Source organism: Conger conger, chromosome 9 (genome assembly GCF_963514075.1).
Source record: "Conger conger chromosome 9, fConCon1.1, whole genome shotgun sequence".
Taxonomy (NCBI): Eukaryota; Metazoa; Chordata; class Actinopteri; order Anguilliformes; family Congridae; genus Conger; species Conger conger.
In genome coordinates, this window is record NC_083768.1 from 19448966 (window position 1) to 19468816 (window position 19851).

Sequence of the window (19851 nt, forward strand, 5' to 3'; positions counted from 1 at the left end):
ATTGAAAGTCATTTATCAGTAATTGTCAGTATTCAGTAATATGTTCATGTCTCTTTAAGAGATCAAGTTCAGTTTCGATTTGCCAGAATTTGCATTGTATTGTTATTAGATCAGTTTATCGCTTTGGCAGTGACATAAGGAATAGCATTCAGAATTCAGAACAAGCAAGAACACGTCTGTGAATAAAATACACTAAATGCAGGAAGTGTTTTGAAGTACGTTAACTTATTCAGATAGTTAGCATCTCTCATTCTGAAGCCACGGTGACACATTTGAGATGTAAGTAAACTTTTTTGCTTGCTTACAGACAGTTCATGTCTTTTAAGGATGCATTATTGGCACTCACCATGAGCTTATTCTAAGGATTTGATGGCTAGCGAGTCCATGCTTATTTATCTTAATTTAGTTCACCTCCTTTAATCTTTCACGGCATCATCAGCCCAATACTTCAAAATTAGTGTAAGCTAGTAAGCTGTTAAAGCAACCCATGTTGCTAGTTTACCACATCCAAGCTGAGCCAATACAATTCCAGGTGACTATACTGTAGTAATAAATATGAATGAAAGCCTATCATTCTTTTAATTATTATTTATTCTCTATTGTAGTCAATTTCCTGATAGAACTTTGTGATAAAAGCATAGATACTATATTAATTATAGCTGGAACCAGTTTCTGCTCCAGCTGGATGGTCTGTTACCTGTACCAAGCTGCTCCATCAGCTGGACAGGGTCTTGCCAGAATGGTTGATTTATCTACCAGCTTGTTACAGGTTTGACCATCTCCAAACCAGCTGGTCCAGCGAAAAACCAGGCTAGAACCAAGCTGGCATTTCCACCAAGGTTTTAAACAATTTTACAATGGCTGTAGCTATGAGGAATATGTTTTATATTTTCTGGTGGAGGCTGTATATAATAACCTTGCCCTTGCCCCTAGCAAAAACCATGGGTGTGAGAGGACTCACAAGTTACATTGAAGGAAATAAGAAACAGTTTTATGAGGGACGAAAGCTAAAAAACACCAAACTTGTAATTGATGGAAACAACTTGCTCTGCAACTTGTACATCAAATCAGGCTTGGACCAGCGGCACGGGGGAGACTATGAATCCTTCGCAAACATCATCCAACAATTCTTTGAGACCCTTACCACCTGCAACATAGAGCCCTTTGTCGTGATGGATGGGGCGATTGATTACAGTGGCAAGAAATTTCCAACACTAAAAGAGCGAGCCCAGGGCAGGATCGAGGAGGCTGGCAAGATATCAAGTGGGAAGTCAAAGCAGTCCCAATTTTCTCCCTTCTCACTCCTCTCCAGAACGGTCTTCAGACAGAAACTGTCCAGCCTTAATGTCCCCTTTATCCACTGTATGTTTGAGGCAGACCAAGAGATTGCCTGCTTGGCCAACGAGTGGAACTGCGCAGTGCTAAGCAAGGACAGTGATTTCTATATCTTCGACTTGAAGGGTGGGTACCTCCCATACGAGTTTTTCGAGTGGCACAACATCAGCATGTGCCAGGAGAACAAGGAAAGGTACATTCCAGTCTCCCATTTCTCCATCAACAATTTCTGTGCCTGCTTCAATCACATGAACAAAGAGCTGCTCCCTCTCTTTGCGGTGATTGTTGGCAATGACTACACCAGCCCAAGGTCCATGGATGCGTTTTTTAGCCGGGTTAACTTCTCGCAAGTGGCCCAGCCTGCATACAGCAGGATGCACGCCCGCATTGATGGCCTGCTCCAATGGCTGTCCCAATTCCCTGGGCCGGAGGAAGCGATGGATGAAGTTCTTGTCCGAGACATTGCCCAGGATATCACTCAGGATATAATCTCCGGAATGCAGGAGTACAAAGTCTCCCACAGCAACCTCGCGCAGTACTTCATGCACGGAGCTGCAGTGGACAACCTGGCAAAATACTACACATCAGCCAACCTCCCGGAGAGAGGCCAAGAGAGGCCTGTGAGACACTTGCCCGAATGGCTGCTGGATAGACTGTCCAGGGGCCACTTGCCCTCCTTCATTCTTGACGTCCTGGTGCTGCAGAAAACCATACTGGGAGTGCAGGTGCAGAACTGCCAGCTTCCCAGCAGCCACACAACCTCCTTGCCAATCCGCCAGGTCCTCTATGGCCTGCTTCTGGATGGGAATAGGAAGCTTCTCCAGGGGCAGGACAGCGAGCAGGGAGAGACCACAAATCCAACCGAGGGCAGCCCGCTTTACCATGTGCAGGAGTTTGACAGGCAGGGTCTCAAATTCAGGGGAGCCTTCATTGACGCCATTCTTCCAACTGGGATCCAGCAGCTGCCTCTGGAGAAACTGAATGAGGTAGCTACGCTTAGTCATTGTGTCAGTGAAGCTTTTTGAGCCCTTCACACCTTCTTCAAAAAATACTATGTGGGTCCTTTAATGAGCATTTAGTTCAAATTCAGCTTCATTGCGCAGCCTTCCTCATCCGCACAGTTAACCAGTTATTCCAGCTGAGTAGTACCATTCTTACGATGTGAGAATTTTAGTTTATTGCTCTCACCTCCAAAGGACATTTCTCTCAATGTTCTCTCTCCTTGCAGTACTCAATAACTAGGCATTAAACCCCTTGACCTAAATTTGATGCCCAAAGATATTGTATTCATTTGCATCACACCATATGAATAATGGAGAGATCCATATCACTTCTGTTTGCTTGACTATGTTTCATGTACTCACTTGTTTTGTAGGTGCCTTTACCTGTCCGACTCCAGGTTCTCCTGGAGACTCTGGGAGCAGACGAGTGCATTACTATAGCCGATCGCCCCCACCTCAATTTACCTGTGTGTGTTACCTGCTACTGGCTAAGCAGCTCCAAGCCCAAACCTAACCTGCAGATGGTCCAGGCTCTGCTGCTGGGCATTGTGTATGGAGAACTCTGCAGACTTGGAGGCAGCCAGAGAGGTACAGCCAGTTGTAAGGCATACTGTCCCTCATATATGCTAGGGATTACTGTCTTTTTAGGATTATTATTTAATAGTAATAATAAATTCAATTCATATAGCGCTTCTCATTTGCGGTGGCAAATCTTCACAGCAGATTTTATAGATTATATATTTTAAAAGCAAGGCCTGTTGGCAAAAAAAAAGGTTCTAAAATCATCAGGGAGGGTAGTTCCAGAGGTGAGGGGCTCACGAGCAGAAGGTCTCCCTTTGTCCAGATGTAGGGGGAACCTGAAGCTGTAGGGAACAACATTTTATCGACATACACAGGCACACAATCACATCAAATCTTGTAAAATCTAGTTTTCCAGGAAGTGGATGAAAAACACTTTGGCCTGTATTATACACTAAGATGTGTTTATATGGGTATGAATTCATTAAATTGAGGAAAAAGTACATTTTCATTTCAGCTTGTCTTTAAGTGTAATTAAGAAAAAGTTCTGGGATTGCACTCATGGTTGGAATGAAAACCAGCCCACAAATTGATACCCGAGAAGCAAGATTCAGAACCAATAGTGCATGCATTGTGTAACTTATATTGGGACAGTGCATTCGGTTAACTGTGCCTGGACATACATTTTATCTATATCAGTTTAAGTTATCATTGGCACTAGTGAACATTCTATCATCTGTAGAACGCAATGTATCATATACACTAAGATGAGCAGTACAATACCACATCTGTAGTTGGTTACACATTTCGTTATGTGTACATTGAACTGTATATGTATAATGCTGCATAAATTCCACAATGGTATGGAAATAATGTTTCCAATCCAATAGCATGACTCCCATGCTGTTTGTTCTTTGCCTTTGTTCCTTGTCTCCCTTAGTGCAGCATTGGTTGAGTTCTGTAGGAAGCTCAATGGCTCATCTGAACTGATGTCACTGACAGTAATGACAGTCACTGATGCCCAGACGGGTGGTGTTACATCATCGGTAATGGTCAACACAACTCTCTCCCTCTAGGGCCAGCGGCTGAGTACCCAGGCTTGAGGGCAATCTGTGATAGGCTGGGCAGACTACGGGTCAGAGCGAATGAGAGGAGAGGGCCTGATTTGGATGTGGCCCATGCTTACAGCCAGTGGCAGTCCTGCCTGTGGATGAGCATCTACCTGAACCAGCTGCTCTGCTGTCCACTTCCAGAGCCAGAGTGTGCCTGGTACAGAATGCCTGACTGTGCCCTTTCTCACAAAGGGCTGTTTACCCTTTCAGATAAAACAATATTCCAGGAGAGGTAGTCAGGAGAAACATGAAAGCTCAAATTGTCAGAAACAAGTATGGCCTGTTTGTTATTTTCTTACCTGATACTTTCACAAATAATGTGAGTGAATCATTAATTACACAAATCCTAGAATTCCAGAGGTGTTGTCCCATGAATTTGTTTTAGCTATTCACATGAACACTGCAATGATCTAACCCCCTATTGTTGACACTCCCAATCAAGAGCAGTTCAGGTCTTCTGAGTGAAAGGCTCTTGGTGAAGGGGTGAATTAGCTTGTGCCCAGGTCATGCAGACTTTCGTGTCTCTCTTGGGACAGGCTGTACAGTGGGACATTCGTGCACGGTGCTGTGGTGGAGATGAAGTGGGGCAGTACCCCAGAGGACCTGCTGATGGGAGCCCCCTTTCCTGCACAGCTCTACATGGACATCCAAGTGGCGGTGCAGCGCTCTGTGGGTGCTGACTTTTTCAAACCCCAGTCCACAAGGAGGGAGAATGCCAGTAAGTTAGATCAGGGTGTTGGAGCTACACAGAAGTTTTTCTCCCCCAACAAGTACGCTGTACTAGATGATGATGCTGATGAAGAGTAGGTAGCACTCATTTTTAATGTCACTGTTTTAGGAGGAGACAGGACACATAGTGGCATTCCATTTGTAATTACAGCTCAGGAAATGCTTGCCCATTTGCACTGTACCTGTAATGTTTCTGTATCTGTCCTGCTTCTATTTATGTTTATTCTTGTTATATATTCATTATCATACATCCTTGGTTATTGTTTTCCATTATAGTTTCTCATTTGTGATCCCTTGTTATGTCTGCGTCTGAATGTTTACCAGCCGAGTCACTCCCCTGTCTGCATGTCCCACTATTCGTGTGTTTACCGGAGTTTCAGGTTTTCAATCTATGCAAATGTCTACTCCCTAATCTGGAGCCATATGTTTTACATATTTTGTTTTGCCTTCGCCCTTTTGTATGTTCGGCCTTTGGTTGACTGGATCTCTTGGCTCTTGAACTCGGAATAAATTACAACGTTTTTAGATTATCCCCTGGTCTGCATCCGAGTCCTCAGTGCCGTACATAACAGTACCTAGAAACACATTTTAATAGCATAGCTGGAAAGAGTTTACTTTGGCAAGGCATTCCGATATACTTTTTAATACCGCATGTACACTGTCGTCTGGATGGTAGGTGTGCATTATAAACATATAATATGCAGGTATTGCAGCATTACAGGAAAAGACTCCACACCGTTGTACTTGCCAGCAGTGGATGCACCGAGTACTAAACCAGAGGTGCCAAAATTTATGAAACCTTGATTTTGGTGAAATCTTATTTTTTTATTTTGGTTGGTTACATTGAAACATTATTAAAGTATTTTTCATGTTGGCAATTTGAGTTTCTCTCAATGATGATATTATTTATTGTGCATTGCCAGTCAGGAGTGCCAATAATTCTGGAGCCCACTGTAGATTAGTTAATGCCAGTGGTTCAAATAACATTGTAAAGTTTGACCGATTAAATCAATTATCTTCCAGCCTCCTAAACAATCCCCCAATCATTATCAGACATACTAGCTATTCACATGATCACTGCAATGATCTAACCCCCTATTGTTGACACTCCCAATCATGAGCAGTTCAGTTCTTCTGAGTGAAAGGCTCTTGGTTAAGTGGTGAATTAGCTCATGCCCAGTCATGGCATTCCATGTGTAATTACAGCTCAGGAATTGCTTGCCCATTTGAATTGCTTGCCCATTTGCACTGTGTCTAAAAATATATTTTAATAGCACAGCTGGATTTTTAAAACTTTTGCAATGTATTCAAATCATCAAATTCTTTTTAATGCACATACATTTCATTATGTGTATATTTCTATTTATAGAGGTCATATTTTAAAGCCTTAATTATTGACCACAATGTACGGCAGCTAAGTGCATAGAGAGGAGATCCCTTGAAATACACTTGTTTAAAAAAGGATATTGTAAAAGTGAATGAATGACCAAATATCTTTTTGATAATGTACAGCTGACAAAAGGTAAAATAGGCTCAAATAGTTGCTGAGGATATGAACAGCTTGGTTTTATCACTTGTATTTTTAGACTGTATTTGTGCTTTGCAGTTGGAGACTGATGTATCTTTCATTTTTGAAAGTTCCAAGCAGCTTAGCTTTGTATTTGAATGCATTATGTACTGGCAGCACAAATAAAATTGAGCATAGCAATGCAAACAATATGAGTCAATTTATATGGTGATACTACATCTTCACTGCCATAGTCTTCACTGCCATTTGTACCACTGCAGTAGTGCAACGAGCATCTCATTTCTAGAAAAAAACAATATAGCTTCATGTTCTAGCCAATAAATATTTGTTGATGCTGCATTTGGGTAAGTTAAAAACTGTCCCTCATGACAAAGAGGTTTTCACTCAAACGTTTGAATGAAATGCACTGTGATATATCTCACCACAAATATATTTCCCCTGCATACTGTATTGATGCGAATTAACTGTAAATAAAAGCTTGATTTATATTGCTTAAGATTATGCTGCTGTGAATTCTTTCTGCTGGATTTAAGTTAAACATAGTAACAGGTGGCACCCAATGAACAACTGTTCATGGAAGTTGTAGTGCTTCACACATCTGGTGGAGAACCTGATAATTACAGCCACAATAATTGTTAGTCACACCCATGTCCCATGCCCGGACAATGGCACTGTGTGATGAGCTTACGATTGTTAGTGTAGTTCATATGCATGATACAGTGCTTAGAGAATGGGATTTACCCAACAGGGACTGCCTCTGTACTGTTCCACTGTGAGTCCCAGGTGGATAGGCACTGTCTGTTAATAGCACAAAAGCACTCTCACCTGCAAACCTCAGGTCAATCTGTACAGCTGTCAGTCAGTACAGACACAATGTGAGCTGCTGTGGCATTTGGAGCTGAAGCACTTTGCGTCTTGAAAAGATGAAAAGAGATTTTCTTGGAATTTCACATGGAAATGATGTGAAAATATATAACTTGGGGTCAATACAATCTAATACCCTGGAAGTACTTTGGTATAAGCAAAGTATAAGCATTTGGTCATAAAATATTGGAAGGGTGTCCATCTGGTATGTAAATTCGAGGCAGAATAAATGTATGTTTACAATAAATGCATGGTCATATTCTGCTTCATTTCTGCATAGATTAATTGATCTGCGTCAATCTTTGTACCAACCATAAGCCTAAATCTCAAATAATGTATAGGTCATTGAATGGATACATTTTTTTTAAATCCTCCTCCAGGCTCCATAATAAAATACAACAATTGGGCTTCATTCCCGATCGTAATCTGCCATACCATTTTTAAGCACAACAGTGCCCTCTACAGAACTTTGTTTTACATAGGATCTAGCACACATGGAACGGTATCTTTATATTATGATCCTATCTTGAGCTTGTAAATATTCTATTCCATAGACGAAAAAATATATGTGAACTTGATTAAAACAGATTGACTTGATTTGTGGCTGACTCAATTCTTGTTTTTATTTGTACAAAAATATTTGCCATGAGATTATAGTACATTCATGATAACAAGGAGATATAAGCTTTCAATCACAGCTTATCAAACAAGGTATTTTATAACAAATTAAGATCCATGGTGTCCTGCCTGGAAATACAAAATTGTATGTCTTTCATAGAAAAATACCTTTGGAATAATGTACTATTTTGTACATTTGTATTTCCAGGCAGGACACCAGGGATTTTCATCCAAATTGAGCCACGTAGGGGCAACTGCAAATACAAGACTGATTAGCTTTTTTTTCTCTCACATAAGTCTCCAGCAATCATGTTTATTTGTGAAAAAAATATTCTGTGCGGGGGTAAAGAAAAAGTGAACAACATTCTTCCAGCAAATTCTCTCCAAGTAGGAGAGGCTGTTGTTTTCCACAGTCTACATAAACCCCTCTGTTGACATCGCTTCAATTATCCACCACTTCCAATTGTTCTTTTATATTGAGGGTGTTTTCTGATTTCAACTGCAACTGCCTAAATAGAATTTTTTTATATTTTTTGGCGTGGTCCATCTCTGCCGTGAAATATGCAATTTTCAATATTTTATTTTCTGTTACTATTTTATACTATAATTGTCTTGTTAATGTATTCTTTTATTTGTAGGTACCTAAGGTGGTCTTGGTTCTGTAAATTGCATTTATCTTTTAATTCCTTTTTTTAACACAGTTTTACCTTGATTATCTCTATCTGATAGCTGGTTCAATAATGTGGTATCTCCCAATTATTGCATTAACTTGTACCTCCTCTCTTACTGTCCACTCAATTTCTTTCAATCTGGCCTTGTAGTTGCATTTTATTCTGGGTTTATTTCCAATCCATCTACACTCACCAAGCAGTTAATTAGGAACATTTTTACTTTATTACACCTACTTATTCATGTGATTATCTATCTTGCGGCAGTGCAGTGCACACAATCTTGCAGATACGGGTCAGGAGCTTCAGTTAATGTCCACATCAACCATCAGAATGGGGAAAATGTAATCTAAGTGACCCTGGAATGATTGTTGGTGGCAGACAGGATGGTGTGAGTATCTCAGAAACTGCTAATCACCTGGGATTTTCACACATACTAATCTCCGGGGTTTGCAAAGAATGGTGCATTTAAAAAATCCAGTAAAACAGAAACGCCTTGAAAATGAGAGATGTCAGAGGAGAATGGCCAGACTGGTCAAATTACTAGTCACAGTAACACAATTAACCACACATTGCAAAAGTGGTATGCAGAAGAGCATCTCTGCACACACAACACACCATAACTCTATGGCTTCTTCCATCCATTATCTTAACCCACTTATCCTGAACAGGGTTGCAGGGGGGCAGGAATACACCCTGGACAGGTTGCCAGTCCATCACAGGGCACACACACCATTCACTCACACACTCATAACCACGGGAAATTTAGACTCTCCAATCAGCCTAACCTGCACTGTGGGAGGAAATTGGAGTACCCCGGAGGAAACCCACGCAAACACGAGGGGAACATGCAAAACATGTAAACTCCACACAGGAAGGCCACGGCCGACCGTGATTCAAACCCAGGACCTCCTTGCTGGGCGGCGGCAAACCATTATGACCAAATTATTCGCTCCCTTAACAATTATTTTAGATAAAATGAAACAAAGTGAAATTGGCAATACAATTTTACTTTCATTTTGTTAATCTCAATCAAAAGGAACTATATTGACCATCACAAGTTGGTCACAAACAGTTAAACATACCACTCTGCACTGAAAGGGCAATAATACAAAGGAATACACCAGGAAGAGGTGTATTCCTTGCCAGGAAGACTTGCCAGGAAGAGGATGCAAGTGCATATTATCCCCACCGACATTCGGGAAGATGGTGAGGGAGGTCATTGATGTTTGGGGGATGTTTTGTTGTCAGTGGTCCAGGGACACTGTTTAATCAATAGCATACATTGAATTCAACAAAGTACCAGGAATTTTCAGCAGTCAATCTGGTTGTCTCTGCTAGGAAGCTGGGACAGGAAGATTGTCCAGTGGGCAATGGCTCCAAATATGCACCAAATCTACACAGAAATGGTTGAGTGAACACAACCTACATGTTCTGGAATAGCCATCTCAGTCTCCAGACTTAAATCCCATCTAAAACCTGTGGCATGAACTGAAGAAGGCGGCCCAGAAATGCAAACCCAAGGACATTAATGATTCTGAATAGTTCTGCATGTTACGAGTAAGTGTAGGCCTATCACTAGCCTACTGTGAAAACTACTGATAAACTACTCAAGCACACTAAATTACTATTAGGTCCCATTCTATTTGAAACATTTTTATTTCAAACCATTTGAAAGTCCCAAATTATTGGTTTAAATTACACTCAGTGACGCACCACTTTACGTCATTTCTCCAGTATTTATATTTCAAATCGAGTTTAGGCTGTGACGTCACAGTAGATGCCTTTCAGTTAAGAATTAAATAAATACAAATAATCCTTCTTTGGCGAGTATTCTGCTGAGTATACTAGAGGACAGGACATAAGTAATAGAAGATGGATATTAGAACCGGATTTTATAGCAGAATCCTCTCGGTAGGCTATTTCTTTTCATATTAAGTTATATATAAGGAATCCTCCGGAGGAATGGTCAGAAATCTCTCAAAATGTGTTCTCTAACCTAATCACAAATAATAGAACTTAAAGACTCATGGCTCTCATCTTTGCCAGGGGTATTAGATTTCTTTATTTGAAAAATTTGAGACTTTGGTTAATAAAGTACACTTCACATGTTGGAAAATCAAGTTTTACAATAATGGTATTATTTTTTAGTCCAACGAGAAGATCGTAGGAAAGAGATAAGTGGCTTTTAAAAATAGTATTAAAGGAAAACAGACGTTATTTTCAGGCTATTCACATGTTGCTATTTATTTGTTTATATATATTTTTTTTTACAAAGTATGATTTTTGGAAAATCCCCAAAGCGAGTTTCACCTCCGGATTAGTAAAGTACGAGCTAGCCTATGTTGTATATTCAGCAGAAGCAGTAACCAACATTGCTCTTCAGGTTTCGCTTTTACCTGCTGTGGTTTTTCATCAGACTAGGCTGCTGAATGGAAGGCCTCGGCTATTATCTGGTTGGTATTTGTAACTATAAATAATAAGTAGTTATTTATCCATCATTGCTCTTTATGAGTGCACAACCAAATGATAATACCAGTTTAATAAATAGGTTAGGCCTATCGGTTGCCGCAGGGTGTTCAATATTTATTGTCGTTGGAAAATAAAATGTATACAATCTGGTGGTATTCATATTAACGCTATGCATAGCCTAATTTAATATGAAATAGTTTATTTTATTGGTCTCTTTACATGAAAAGCACATAATTTATAAAATCTTCCAATCAGAGTCAAATTTCTTGGTACACAGATAAACAAACTAAACATAAGTATCTAAACAAATCATACAGATTAAATTATCGAGCAGTTAAAGACGATGGAGCACTGGTGAAATGAAAACAACAAACAAACTAATTGAATATGAAATAGGCTAAAACAATGAAAACCCCAAGATATTTAAAACCTGATTATGCACGATTATATATTTATCTTTGCGTCGCCATGTCCCTTTATATGGAAATAGCCACCGGTAACGGTAACTTCTGATTGGTTGTGGGGCCACATAATTCAACAAATAAAAATGGAGTGCATTTCAGAGTTCAAGAAATAAAACGAAATTCGGAAGGGACTATCCTCATTAAAAAGTTCTGGTCAGTTTAAACACGTTTTAATACGCATAGCTACGCATCAAGGCAATATAGATATGAAACCAAATTCGATTGAATTCATGCCAGAATCCGAGAGGTAAGCTATTTATTTTTAAAGATATTAATTCATTCTTGTTCACCGAGCTTATTTTGTCTCTGACCGAAATATTTTGTTGTTTTCGGAGATGCTTACTGTTTACTGTAGCCTAGCCCCAGAAAATTTAGTGCACAATTTTCCGAAAGAGATATTGTCATTCTAAACCACTGATTTAAACAGACAGTCCCAATTTGTTTTTATATGGGCAAAAAACAAAAAAACCTATGGGCTTTTTGATTGAAACGTAACGTACGGTGAAGTGCAATCCCTCCAAAATGACCATAAGTGGGCCTATATTACTCGAAGGACAAAACTGTTCATAGCCTAGTCCACACTGTAATGTATCTCGCTTTCTCTTGGCTTTTGTCATACTGCAGACTAAAGGTTACGGTTATGTTTTCGTGGAATGCATGCCGACTGTCGAAGAACATCTGGAGCTGGAGGTGGACGTGGTGGGGATGGAGGATGGAGTAAGTACCGTACAGCACTTTCATTTTCATTTCAGTCATTTAGTAATGACCCAGTTTTAACCCAGGAGAGACACAGTACAACTGTAGTACCATACATTATGACATCTAATAGGGTGAACATGACAGTTTAAGAAATAGGCCAGCAGTATAGCATAATAAAGAACCTTGTTACAGAAACATTTTAGCTTTCTTTCCCAGGTGAAATGCTGTTTTTGCACCCTTGAGTAAGGTCCTTAATCTGAACTGCTTAATTAAATATCTGCAAAAATGGTTTGTTTGTAAAGTCAGTGTGAAGTCACACTGTAGAAAAGCACCTGCTAAATGACTAGAACTGTAATGTAACTATCCTGCAGGAGACCCACAACACCATCATCGCAGTGGCTGAGGCAGAAGCCTCCAGCCAGCTCTGCCATGGAGAGGAGGCTGTCCCCAGCATTGTTGTGATGGTGGATGTGGTGGAGTTGGAGGATGTAGTAAGTACTTTACACAGTGCTTTCATTTTCATTTCAGTCAGTTCATAATGATCGCCATAATGTTGGGGGGGGGGGGGGGGGGGGGGGCTGAGGAGGAAGTGCAGTCGTCTGGTAATCTGAAGATTTTTGGTTCAATCCCCACTCAGGGTGTGTCGAAGTGTCCCTGAGCATGATTCCTAACCCCCAATTATCCCCAAATCCCAACAAGCTGATTGGTACCTAGCATAGCAGCTGGTCACCGATCGCTGTTGGTGTGTGTGAGTGGGTGTCTGAATTTACCATCCAGTATTTCTCAGCTTTAACCCAGGAAACCCTATTTGTTTATTCTCCATGAAAGTATTGTGTAACCTTAAAGTCATTAATCTGAACTGCTTGATTAATTATCTGCAAAAATGGCTTGTTTTTAAAGTGTGAACTAGCTCTGTAGAAGAGCACCTGCTAAACAACTAAAACAGTAACTGGCTTGCAGGAGACCTATGACACCTCCACCATCGCAGTGGCAGAGGCAGAAGCCTCCAGTGAGCTCTGCCCTGGAGAGGAGGCTGTCCCCAGCACTGGTGTGGCAGTGGATGCGATGGAGTTTGAGGATGTCGTAAGTATTTTACACAGTGCTTTCACTCTGGGAAACTACAACCTTAAATGTGCTTCCTTATGTTTTTTAAGGATGAACTCAAGACCAAGATACCGTAATAGACCGCAGTGTTTATATGAACATTCATAACATTTCCTGGTAAAAAAATTCAAAAGATTTACCTGCCCAAACACAGCGAACTGAAGAGTGATGTCTGGTCAGGTACTCAGTGTATATCTGTTGTGCCAATAGTTGTATTTATGATGTATTTTCATATGGGTCAGAACTTTGTAGAGGCCCCTGAATTTGGTCTTATGTTCTCTACCATACCTTCATCCAGTGTGCTGCAGATGAAGAGATGGGGGCGCTGGGAGATGGGGAAGCAGCCCATCAGCCAGAGAGCCTCCCACAGAGTGAGTCTCACAGATAATGTGCTCTGGATGGAAAATGGCAAAATGTACATTTTGCTCTTAAATTCACTGTGTATATATGAATATTGGAACCCCTCAGCTCAGTTAAATCCAGAAATTGTGTGATCAAAGGGAATCCAGAAAATGGTCTGCAAACCTTGAATGATTACTTTACTATGGTATTATTTTACTATTTATGATCAAACTTAATTACTTAACTTAAAATGTGAGGACCAGTGAATACTTGAATAGATAGTTGACGTACTAAAACGATTCAGATTTGTTTCCCCCATTTGATTACACTGAACTCTCAGGTTTTACAGTGATATTAACAATAAGGGGACACTCCTGTTTTTCTCAGAGGTGGGAAAGAAGAAAGCTTTCCGGAGCTTCTTCAGCAGGGTGTGGAATGCCCTCAAGAGCTCGCTGTGCTGCTGCTCTGTGGAGGAGACAGAGTGAAACACCACCCACCCTGCTCCTCCCCCACCTAAACCCACCTCCCAGCCTACCCCTACCCAACCACTCCCCAGCCTATACCCCCACCCAACCACCCCCCAGCCGATACCTCCATCCACCCACATGAGAGGCAGAGGCTGGCCATTTACCTATCACGGTAAGCCAATGATACTGCAACTGATGAGCCAGCACTGGCAACTAACAGGCCTGTGCCGATGACTGATGGGCCAGCAGTCAGCAGTGGCAAATGAGACAGCATATGAGCCTGACTACTGACTCTCCTAGGCTGGCAGCTCACTCATGTGGACTAGTAACCCAATCTCCTAGAAAAGCAACTCATTACATTACATTATTGGCATTTGGCAGACGCTCTTATCCAGAGCGACGTACAGTTGATTAGACTAAGTAGCAGACAATCCTCCCCTGGAGCAATGCAGGGTTAAGGGCCTTGCTCAAGGGCCCAACGGCCGTGCGGATCTTATTGTGGCTACACCGGGATTAGAACCACCAACCTTGCGTCTCCCAGTCATTTACCTTAACCATTACGCTACAGGCCGCCCCAGACAATAGTTAGACTAGCGTCCCACCTGCCTAGACTAGCAGACCACTCTCCCAGACTAGCAACTCACTCAGCTAGATTAGCGACCCGCCTGCCATGACTAGCAACCTACCCTTCTTGGCTGCTAATCCCTTGACTGGCAGCATATTCACCTAGGCTGGCGATTGGCTTGTTGGACTACTGATGTACTGTGATGCTGATGATCAACAAGGGGTTTAACATATACAGTGGACTCCAGAATTATTGGCACATGAAGGACAAATGGCACAGACAAAGGTGATTGAGCTTGACTCAAAGTATTTTTGGGGGAAATCAGTGTAACCATGTCAAGGAAAAGACCCAATGCTGTGATCCTTGCCAGAGGTGGATGCACCAAGTACTGAACTAGGGATGTCAATAATGATGAAACCTTGATTTTGGTGAGATCTATTTTTTATTAAAGGAAAATTAGATTTTGCTAGGTTCCATTGAAACATTGATAAAGTACAGTCTTTTTCATGTTGGTATTTTGAGTTTGTCTCAATTTTATTTTTTATTTTTTGTGCACTGCCAGTCAGGGGTGCCAATAATTGGAGCCCACTATACATTAGTAAATGCCAATGCTTCAAATAACATTGTAAAGTGTGACCAATTAAATACATTTTCCTCCAGGCTCCATAACAAACGACAAATGGACTATTCTTGCTAACGTCGTTCCTTACCCAATCATTATACAGCCTTCCTTTTTAATTGCAACATTGGAATCTAAAGAACTTTTTTTGCATACATGCGACAGTATCTTTAACAGCATGAGCCCATCTTGACCTGCTAAATATTCCAAATGAAGAAATACTCAATATTTTTTAGAATATTTTTAAGTTAAATTCCAGAGTGTTTCATAGAAAAATACTGTATATCTGAACTTGATTAAAACAGATTGACCAGTTGTACACAGATCAGGACATCATCTCAAGGCAATAAGGTCCAGAAGTATTTGCAAGTACCTTGTGATCTGTGCAGTAAAATGCCAGTGAATTGAACTTTATCATCATCTGCTTTCATGCTAGTCGTCTGCTGGTGTGTTTCTGTCTCTGTTCAGGAGTCAAACAGGTGGCTGCTCCAGTCAGCTGGGACTCATGGCCTTAATATGAGTCATAGGATGGTTCAAAACAACAAGGAGCTATGGGTTCTGCACAGGGGTTTTGTGCATGCAGACAGATGGGCCCAGGGGTAGCTACCGTAGCTATGTTTTATATTTGCTGGTGGAGGCTGTATATAATAACCTTGCCCTTGCCCCTAGCAGAAACCATGGGTGTGAAAGGACTTACAAGTTACATTGAAGGAAATAAGAAACAGTTTTATGAGGAACGAAAGCTAAAAAACACCAAACTTGTAATTGATGGAAACAACTTGCTCTGCAACTTGTACATCATATCAGGCTTGGACCAGCGGCACGGGGGAGACTATGAATCCTTCGCAAACATCATCCAGCAATTCTTTGAGACCCTTACCACCTGCAACATAGAGCCCTTTGTCGTGATGGATGGGGCGATTGATTACAGTGGCAAGAAATTTCCAACACTAAAAGAGCGAGCCCAGGGCAGGGTCGAGGAGGCTGGCAAGATATCAAGTGGGAAGGCAAGGCAGACCAATATTTCGACCACACTCCTCTCCAGAACGGTCTTCAGACAGAAACTGTCCAGCCTTAATGTCCCCTTTATCCACTGTATGTTTGAGGCAGACCAAGAGATTGCCTGCTTGGCCAACGAGTGGAACTGCGCAGTGCTAAGCAAGGACAGTGATTTCTATATCTTCGACTTGAAGGGTGGGTACCTCCCATACGAGTTTTTCGAGTGGCACAACATCAGCATGTGCCAGGAGAACAAGGAAAGGTACATTCCAGTCTCCCATTTCTCCATCAACAATTTCTGTGCCTGCTTCAATCACATGAACAAAGAGCTGGTCCCTCTTTTTGCGGTGATTGTTGGCAATGACTACACCAGCCTAAGGTCCATGGATGCGTTTTTCAGCCGGGTTAACTTCTCGCAAGTGGCCCAGCCTGCATACAGCAGGATGCACGCCCACATTGATGGCCTGCTCCACTGGCTGTCCCAATTCCCTGGGCCGGAGGAAGCGATGGATGAAGTTCTTGTCCGAGACAGTGCCCAGGATATCACTCAGGATATAATCTCCGGAATGCAGGAGTACAAAGTCTCCCACAGCAACCTGGCGCAGTACTTCATGCACGGAGCTGCAGTGGACAACCTGGCAAAATACTACACACCAGCCAACCTCCCGGAGCCTGTGAGACACTTGCCCGAATGGCTGCTGGATAGACTGTCCAGGGGCCACTTGCCCTCTTTCATTCTTGACGTCCTGGTGCTGCAGAAAACCATACTGGGAGTGCAGGTGGAGAACTGCCAGCTTCCCAGCAGCCACACAACCTCCCTGCCAATCCGCCAGGTCTTCTATGGCCTGCTTCTGGATGGGAATCGGAAGCTTCTCCAGGGGCAAGGCAGCGAGCAGGGAGAGACCACAAATCCAACCGAGGGCAGCCCGCTTTACCATGTGCAGGAGTTTGACAGGCAGGGTCTCAAATTCAGGGGAGCCTTCATTGACGCCATTCTTCCAACTGGGATCCAGCAGCTGCCTCTGGAGAAACTGAATGAGGTAGCTACGCTTAGTCATTGTGTCAGTGAAGCTTTTTGAGCCCTTCACACCTTCTTTAAAAAATACTATGTGGGTCCTTTAATGAGCATTTAGTTCAAATTCAGCTTTATTGCGCATCCTTCTTCATCCGCACAGTTAACCAGTTATTCCAGCTGAGTAGTACCATTCTTACGATGTGAGAATTTGAGTTTATTGCTCTCACCTCCAAAGGACATTTCTCTCAATGTTCTATCTCCTTCCAGTACTCAATAACTAGGCATTAAACCCCTTGACCTAAATTTGATGCCCAAAGATATTGTATTCATTTGCATCATACCATATGAATAATGGAGAGATCCATATCACTTCTGTTTGCTTGACTATGTTTCATGTACTCACTTGTTTTGTAGGTGCCTTTACCTGTCCGACTCCAGGTTCTCCTGGAGACTCTGGGAGCAGACGAGTCCATTACTATAGCCGATCGCCCCCACCTCAATTTACCTGTATGTGTTACCTGCTACTGGCTAAGCAGCTCCAAGCCCAAACCTAACCTGCAGATGGTCCAGGCTCTGCTGCTGGGCATTGTGTATGGAGAACTCTGCAGACTTGGAGGCAGCCAGAGAGGTACAGCCAATTGTAAGGCATACTGTCCCTCATATATGCTAGGGATTACTGTCTTTTTAGGATTATTATTTAATAGTAATAATAAATTCAATTCATATAGCGCTTCTCATTTGCGGTGGCAAATCTTTACAGCAGATTTTATAGATTATATATTTTAAAAGCAAGGCCTGTTGGCAAAAAAAAAAGGTTTTAAAAGCATCAGTAGATGGGGTAGTTCTAAAATCATCAGGGAGGGTAGTTCCAGAGGTGAGGGGCTCACGAGCAGAAGGTCTCCCTTTGTCCAGATGTAGGGGGAACCTGAAGCTGTAGGGAACAACATTTTATCAACATACACAGGCACACAATCACATCAAATCTTGTAAAATCTAGTTTTCCAGGAAGTGGATGAAAAACACTTTGGCGTGTATTATACACTAAGATGTGTTTATATGGGTATGAATTCATTAAATTGAGGGAAAAGTACATTTTCATTTCAGCTTGTCTTTAAGTGTAATTAAGAAAAAGTTCTGGGATTGCACTCATGTTTGGAATGAAAACCAGTCCACAAATTGATACCCCAGAAGCAAGATTCAGAACCAATAGTGCATGCATTGTGTAACTTATATTGGGACAGTGCAGTGGGACTGTTAACTGTGTCTGGACATACATTTTATCTATATCAGTTTAAGTTATCATTGGCACTAGTGAACATTCTATCATCTGTAGAACGCAATGTATCATATACACTAAGATGAGCAGTACAATACCACATCTGTAGTTGGTTACACATTTCGTTATGTGTACATTGAACTGTATACGTATAATGCTGCATAAATTCCACAATGGTATGGAAATAATGTTTCCAATCCAATAGCATGACTCCCATGCTGTTTGTTCTTTGCCTTTGTTCCTTGTCTCCCTTAGTGCAGCATTGGTTGAGTTCTGTAGGAAGCTCAATGGCTCATCTGAACTGATGTCACTGACAGTAATGACAGTCACTGATGCCCAGACGGGTGGTGTTACATCATCGGTAATGGTCAACACAACTCTCTCCCTCTAGGGCCAGCGGCTGAGTACCCAGGCTTGAGGGCAGTCTGTGATAGGCTGGGCAGACTACGGGTCAGAGCGAATAAGAGGAGAGGGCCTGATTTGGACGTGGCCCATGCTTACAGCCAGTGGCAGTCCTGCCTGTGGATGAGCATCTACCTGAACCAGCTGCTCTGCAGTCCACTTCCAGAGCCAGAGTGTGCCTGGTACAGATTACCTGACTGTGCCCTTTCTCACAAAGGGCTGTTTACCCTTTCAGATAAAACAATATTCCAGGAGAAGTAGTCAGGAGAAACATGAAAGCTCAAATTGTCAGAAACAAGTATGGCTTGTTTGTTATTTTCTTACCTGATACTTTCACAAATAATGTTAATGAGTCATTAATTCCACAAATCCTAGAATTCCAGAGGTGTTGTCCCATGAATTTGTTTTAGCTATTCACATGAACACTGCAATGATCTAACCCCCTATTGTTGACACTCCCAATCAAGAGCAGTTCAGGTCTTCTGAGTGAAAGGCTCTTGGTGAAGGGGTGAATTAGCTCGTGCCCAGGTCATGCAGACTTTCGTGTCTCTCTTGGGACAGGCTGTACAGTGGGACATTCGTGCACGGTGCTGTGGTGGAGATGAAGTGGGGCAGTACCCCAGAGGACCTGCTGATGGGAGCCCCCTTTCCTGCACAGCTCTACATGGACATCCAAGTGGCGGTGCAGCGCTCTGTGGGTGCTGACTTTTTCAAGCCCCAGTCCACAAGGAGGGAGAATGCCAGTAAGGAAGATCAGGGTGTTGGAGCTACACAGAAGTTTTTCTCCCCCAACAAGTACGCTGTACTAGATGATGATGCTGATGAAGAGTAGGTAGCACTCATTTTTAATGTCACTGTTTTAGGAGGAGACAGGACACATAGTGGCATTCCATTTGTAATTACAGCTCAGGAAATGCTTGCCCATTTGCACTGTACCTGTAATGTTTCTGTATCTGTCCTGCTTCTATTTATGTTTATTCTTGTTATGTATTCATTATCATACATCCTTGGTTATTGTTTTCCATTACAGTTTCTCATTTGTGATCCCTTGTT

At 41.9% G+C, this 19851-nt stretch overlaps 2 protein-coding genes across 2 annotated transcripts; both read left to right on the forward strand.

Moving 5' to 3' along the window:
- Positions 1-941: 941 nt before the first annotated feature.
- LOC133137575 (protein asteroid homolog 1-like) lies at positions 942-4774 on the forward strand. Its single transcript, XM_061255907.1, has 4 exons — positions 942-2321; positions 2735-2924; positions 3932-4124; positions 4504-4774. The coding sequence occupies exons 1-4, from the start codon at positions 942-944 to the stop codon at positions 4772-4774; spliced, it is 2034 nt and encodes a 677-aa protein (XP_061111891.1).
- An 11009-nt stretch (positions 4775-15783) lies between these two features.
- LOC133137576 (protein asteroid homolog 1-like) lies at positions 15784-19630 on the forward strand. Its single transcript, XM_061255908.1, has 4 exons — positions 15784-17145; positions 17559-17748; positions 18788-18980; positions 19360-19630. Exons 1-4 carry the CDS (start codon positions 15784-15786, stop codon positions 19628-19630), a joined length of 2016 nt encoding a protein of 671 aa, XP_061111892.1.
- Positions 19631-19851: the final 221 nt, after the last annotated feature.